Source organism: Oryza sativa, chromosome 8 (assembly GCF_034140825.1).
Source record: "Oryza sativa Japonica Group chromosome 8, ASM3414082v1".
Taxonomy (NCBI): Eukaryota; Viridiplantae; Streptophyta; class Magnoliopsida; order Poales; family Poaceae; genus Oryza; species Oryza sativa.
In genome coordinates this window covers 19,532,097-19,539,206 of record NC_089042.1, presented here as the reverse complement: position 1 = coordinate 19,539,206, position 7,110 = coordinate 19,532,097, and the positions used below count along the sequence as shown (strand labels likewise).

Sequence of the window (7,110 nt, the reverse complement as noted above, 5' to 3'; positions counted from 1 at the left end):
CAAGTAAAAACTCAAAATCCTTTATATTTTAGGATGGAGGGGGTATAATTATATAGAAGCAAGCGGCTGATCTCGATCGATCAGACGGCTGTCATACGTACTATATGCGCATGCCACGACGAGATAATATGATTGATCGACATATATGCCGGAATAATTCTCATCAGCATCTAGCGTTTGTTGCGACGTCGCTGCAGTCTTTATACTCCACATGTCCCCGGCCGCGGCCGAATGCGTGCAACATGGCAGCTGCGTGTGTGTCGATCGATCGGATCGCATGATATGCTCGACCTGCCGCGTACGACCACCTGTACTTTAAGCTGCCCAACTCTCTCAGCACGAGACATATATGTCGCGTGTACGCTTGTTGTGCTTTGCTAGCTTCTGATAGCAAATCGCATGGTCCTACATGGTGATCATTGATTTTGGACTGGGTCTATATATATGTGCTCTCGGTAGGGTCTTAATTTGTTGCCAACTCAATTATATTGGTTGATGACGTGGAAACGTTATCTTGATCCTGGATCCTATGCTCTAATATATATAATCGAACGATGATGATGTGTATATATATTTTCTTTCAGAAATTTTTTCTGGGTATATCTGTGTCAATCAGTTTCTGAGATGTTAACTTGCATCCGGTGTTTATCTGTGTCAGTGGCACGAGGCGGCCTGGGCAAATTGGTCAGGGAGGGGCCAATCCAGCATATTGTTCTGGGTCTGGGCTGAATTCACTTGAGTTTTGGGATAATATCCTGGAGATGTCTATCATACAGATCACTTGAACTCTTGGATCCTAGAGATGATGTCTATCCTAGAGAATGTAGGGTGGTTCTCGCCCAGAACCGTATTATTCCTAGTTCTGGGATTCTAGACTTGTTCTGAAAATGTATATAAATCTATTAATTCTGTCATTTTTTATAGCGTATCTATGATGGAGACAAAATCATGTGTCTTGTGGCAGTAACCACCTGTCACAAATGGTCATCACTATCGGGCGGTAATTTTACCCGTCAAAGATGATCACCATCTGTGACGAGTGTTCTTTTCCACCTATCACTGATGAATCATCACTAACGGGTGGTAAAACATCAGGTTGCAAGGGAGAACCGCAGCTGTGACGGGTGTTGGTTACTTCCCATAAAAAAGAAACTAACACCATCAACAGGTGGGAGCTGACGCATTTAACAATCATTTGTGACGGTAGAAATTACCACCCATTATAGATGGCCACTATCAGGTGATAATTTCACCCGTTAAGATGAACAATTCATTTGCGATGTTTTTCTTTTTCATCTATCAGAGATGAGTCATCAGTGACGGTGGTAGAACACCAGGTCCTAACGGAGAATCACACCTGTGATGAGTGTTGGTTATAACACCCCGTCAAAGATAACTAACACCATTAACGGGTGGGGACTTGAGAGTCCTGACATAAATGAGGTTTCCACATTGTGACCACTCCCAGACAGAGATGAGGATTACAATCCATCACTGCTGGCCAGTTCCACCGTAGTGTCCTCACTTCTTGCCGTGTCTTACCCTATCATGTCTTGGAGAGATGACCGGCTCCTCCCATGCCATTCTTTCTCCTCTTTGTAGCCTCATCCTCGATCGTTAGTGCTTCACATCCTGTGTTTTTAACAGCTTTACGCTACGATCTTCCACCATTATATATATATATATATATATATATATATATATATATATATATATATATATATATATATATATATATATATATATATATATATATATATATATATATATATATATATATATATATATATATATATATATATATATATATATATATATATATATATATATATATATATATATATATATATATATATATATATATATATATATATATATATATATATATATATATATATATATATATATATATATATATATATATATATATATATATATATATTTTGAACGACCTGCACAAGATGGTGCGAAGTTAATATTGATATATCAGGAAAAAATTACAATATTACAACCGAAGGAGGCTATAATCAAGAAAAGAGAAAAGGAGACCATCCCCACATGCTAGAGGCTCCAAAAACACACACCCTGAAGAAGCACTAGCACTGAAACGACCGCTGCTACGCGTGATCAATAGCCGTTAGCCCTACAAGGAGATCGCACTACAAGGAAATCGCACACGCCTCCGCCTCAAGCCAACTCCAACAAAAGATCAACGACATACTCCTGGCCACTCTCAGGGAAGGGTTAAGGGTAAGGGCAAGAGAGAAGAAAGATCCACTCATTCTCGTGCCAACCTAGAAAAGAGACCGAGAGAATGCCACATGCCAAATTGAGGAGAAGACAACAAAGACAAAGGAACAAGACCTCCTAGATGGCGCATACACGGAGGTCTTGACTCCAAAGGCGCCATCATCGCCTATCCAACATGGACTAGGTTTTCACCTAGAAAGTCCAATCGGGAGGAAGAGGTGACAGCTCGACAACGCCCACTAGTACAGATGTGATTATGCTGGACGGCGGCTCATTTTAGTACCAAGCGGGCCATAAGTGGCTCCGCCTGGAACCAGGCGAATGCCGGGGTCGGGCAGTGGGCCGCACAGGATAATAGATCATCCCGTGCAGTCCACTTAGGACAACCGCACGGGATAATACTATTATCGCATGCGGTTGTCCTAAGCGGACTGCACAGGATAATCTATTATCCCGTGCGGCCCACAGTAGGCAACCGCTTGCGATGGTCAGGGGGCATATAAGCCCCCAGCCCGACCGTTGCCATGAATTTTCGGCGGTTTCTCTCTCCTAAACATCCACAAATTAGGGGGGAAGGTTTTCGACCTCAAATCTTTGATTGGGTTCCATATAAAAGGTGTAGAGCTCGTTCTCCTCCTTCATTTGCTTCCATTTTTTTCAGTTTTCATCGGTGGAATACGAAGAAACTTGCACTTTTATAAATGGAATAGTGTAGGCACCTTTTTGTTTTTTTATTTTTTAAGCAAATACATATTGCAATCTTTTACATGTTTATAAAAGTAATTAGCACCTAAATTGAAACGTTGGGTCTGCCTCTATTAAGTTTATTTTCATTCGGATGAAAAAGGACGAATATTTTTATTTTTCAGAAATGGATAGACAATATTCTATTAATGCTTAAAATTGATGTGCAGCTGTTTAAATAGTCCGTTCAACTTTAAATTACTACGTGATTAGTTCCCTCCAATTTAAATACATTCGTGTTTGAATCGGGCATGGATGTATTAATGGCAAGCTTTATTGTAGGTCATGGATCGGACATGGATGTACAACATGAAAAGAGCTCATCCAACGTTCTTGAAGGAAGCAGCCAAATTTGTTGAGCTCGCAAAGGCACATGCTGCGAGGGAGAATTTGAGGAGCATTTTTTGCCCATGCAAAGTTTGTAAGAACGAGATCTTGCTGCAAGATCCGAATGAAGTATTGTCGCACATCGTAGAACGAGGATTTAAGAAGGGATACGAGATATGGACTTTTCATGGGGAAGCCGGTGGTCGTAACGAAGAGTTAGATGATTTCTGTTTTGATGATGCAGAAAATTTTATAATCGAAGACATGTCTCAGGGAAACATCCCGGAATACAGTGGCTCAGGTATAGAGAATGAAGGTATTGATTTCGATCTGGAAGATATGTTGCGGCACGTTGAACCAGAGGTCCTAACTGGTACAAGACGAGGGTTGGACAATTGGGAAGCGTTGGAAAAAGCAGCGAAGGAGCTTTTGTACGACGAAGCCAAAGGATGCGACAAGGACTATTCAGTCCTGCGCTCGGTGCTCGAACTTCTCAGATTGAAGGCCAGACATGGATGGTCGGACACGAGGTTCAATGATTTGATGGATCTTTTGAGAGTAATGCTTCCTAAGCCGAACCTGCTACCGACGAACACATATCAAGCGAAGAAATTGATATGTCCATTGTCTCTAGGTGTTCAGAAGATGCATGCATGTGAAAATCATTGCATACTGTACCGCAAGGAATTCGCGGATTTAGACTCTTGCCCAACATGTGGGACGAGTCGGTACAAGACTGGCAACGGAGCCTCCGATGGAGAGGTGGTCGACAAAGATGATGCACCGGTGGATGAGAACAAAAAGATTCCTAGGATGGTGATGTGGTACCTGCCAGTTAAAGATCGCTTGAAGCGGCTATATTCCAACCGAGACGACGCCGAGTTGATGAGATGGCACCAAGAAGGTAGGAAAATTGACGGTAAGATCCGACACCCCGCTGATGCTCGACAGTGGAAAAACTTTGATGCACTACACCCGGAATTTGCAAAGGACCCGAGAAATGTCAGGTTTGCATTGAGCACGGACGGAATGAACCTGTTTGGTGACCTAAGTGGCACACACAGCACCTGGCCAGTTCTTCTAACGATGTACAACTTGCCTACATGGATTTGCCAGAAGCGAAAGTACATTCTTTTGTCTATCCTTATACAAGGTCCAAGACAGCCTGGGATTAACATAGATGTGTTTTTGGAACCATTGATGGAGGACATGCAAGAACTATGGGAGGAAGGGTTACGAATGTGGGACGAGTACCGTAGGGAACATTTCACTCTGCATGCCATCATATTCGTTACGATCAATGACTTACCGGCAAACTTTTCGCTCTCAGGCCAGTTTAAGGGGAAGTTCGGATGCCTCATAAGTATCGACAAGACGTCGTACAAGTACCTCACCTCTCCAAGCAAGGGTGTTTACATGCGTCATTGTCGGTTCTTACCTCAGAGGCATAGGTGGCGTGCGAAAGCCAGATTATTCGACAATACAGTAGAGAACTTTCTAGCTCCTGAAACACGTACAGGTCATTCTATCTTCGAGTTGACAAAGAACATTAAGGTTGTATTCGGCAAGCCAAAGAAGAAGCCCGTCAAGAGGAAGAAACGTACGGATTAGGATACAACTGATGCACCTGTAGAGGAAAGTAACCAGTCCTTCAAGAAGCACTCAATTTTTTTCAGGTATCTTGATTACTGGAAAGACCTGGAGGTTGGGCATGCCATCGACGTAATGCACCTTGAGAAGAATGTGTTTGATAGCACCATTGGCACTTTACTGGACATCCCGAGTAAGACGAAAGATAGGTTCAAGTCCCGGACCGACCTCGTCAATTTGGACATAAGGCATGAGCTTCACCCAAAAGAACTGCCAAATGGGAAGATCGAAATTCCTCCGGCTTGCTATTCACTAACACCTGACGAGAAAAAATCTTTATGTAGATGCTTGCATAGTGTGAAAGTCCCGACCGGTTTCTCAGCGAACGTTAGAAAACTCGTATCTTTTAAAGATTGACCATCTCTGGGTACAATGCTCATGATTGTCACAAGATGTTACCAGTCTTCCTACCCATTGCCATAAGAGCGGTCAAGCCAGTTCACACTCGGTTAGTGATAACAAAGTTGTGCTACTTTTTCAATCGAGTATCACAGAAGGTTTTTTATCCTGAAGAGTTAGGCCCCCTTCAAACTTTTGAAATCGAGACAGCGTGCCAGCTTGAGATGTTTTCCCCCCAGCTTACTTTAACATGATGGAGCATCTTATTGTCCACATCGTATCTCAGATTATCGAGATTGGTCCACTATACCTACACTAGATGTGGGCGTACGAGAGGTACATGTCCGTGCTGAAAGGGTATGTCCGTAACCGAGCTCATCCGGAAGGATCAATGATAGAGAGGTACACAACTGAGGAGGTGGTCGAATGCTGCATAGATTACATGAAGGACGCCGAACCCATCGGTGTGACCCCCCTTTCACACGAGGGCCGGTTAGCTGGGACGGGGATCGTAGGCAAGAAAAGGTTCTACGATGAGGCTTCAAAGATGTAGCGGAAGCACATAGCAGTGTTTTGCTACAACTCGCCATCTTAGAGCCGTACATTCAGGAACACATGAACGAGATAAGAGCCAGCAACCCTAGAAGAACGGACATTTGGATTTTTAAAGAACAGAAACGGAAATTTCCTGAATGGTTGAAGGAGAAAGATCTGTCGTTGGGTGATTCGCTGGAGGAAAAAACTTTGTGCAGGCTAGCAAATGGCCCAACTAGCCTTGTGACCTCATGGCAAGGGTACGACATCGGCGGATATAGATTTTACACGATGTTCAAGGACAGGAAAAGCGCAGCTCAGAACAACGGAGTTCGGGTGGAGGCGTTTGATGCATCAGGTGAGAAGAAGTCTTACTACAGGATCATACAAGACATTTGGGAGCTGGACTATGGCCTTAACATATTGATCCCGGTGCTACGATGCCAATGGGTCAGAGACACAACAGGCGTATTCATCGATGACTATGGCCTAACGGTTGTGGGACGTAGCAAGCTAGGACACAAGGATGATCCGTGGGTTCTTGCTGAGCGGGTTGCTCAGGTTTTCTATGTCATTGACCCTTTCGACGATAAGATGGCCATTGTTGTACCGGGAAAGCAAAACATCGTTGGCATTGATAGCATTGAAGACGCGTCAGATTACAACCAATACGACGACGTCCCTTTGTTCACAGATTTTCCTAACCGGATCAAGGAAGTTGATACATGCCTTGACGAAGATCTATTTTCGTCCGCGTGGAAGGATGGTGTTTCCAAAATTGTCAAAATTTATTGAGATGTCGATCCTGTGTACTACCTATTTTGTAAACGATTACTGGATGAAACTTATATTGCGAATGAGATAGGGTATCCATGTTTATCCGTACTCTATGTCATTTTGAATTTATTTTATGGTCCAGTATTTTATTTATATTAATCATATCGATGAATAATTAGATGCGAAGAAAATTCATGTCTGTTTTAATTCTTTGTTAATCTATATTTGTATTTTGAATAATTCGTGGTTTAATAATTTTACTTATTAATTAACTATAATTTAAATGGGACTATAACAAATAATTAACTATTTTTCAATGTGCTATAGTCAATATAATAATTAATACAATCTCAGGCAAATAAAGATATTTTTTTAATAAATTGGGCTTTTTTCTTCCTTTACGGGCCACTTAGGCAGCCCGCACGGGATAATCGATTATCCCGTGCGGGCGGCTTAGGTCGCCCGCACGGGATGATGCGCATATAAGGG

The 7,110-nt window shown here is 42.5% G+C and overlaps 1 protein-coding gene across 1 annotated transcript; it reads left to right on the top strand.

Moving 5' to 3' along the window:
* Positions 1–3,585: 3,585 nt before the first annotated feature.
* On the top strand, positions 3,586–6,639 carry LOC136351590 (uncharacterized). The gene is made up of 5 exons (XM_066303772.1): positions 3,586–4,240; positions 4,652–4,747; positions 4,841–4,921; positions 5,018–5,159; positions 6,063–6,639. The coding sequence occupies exons 1-5, from the start codon at positions 3,586–3,588 to the stop codon at positions 6,637–6,639; spliced, it is 1,551 nt and encodes a 516-aa protein (XP_066159869.1).
* Positions 6,640–7,110: the final 471 nt, after the last annotated feature.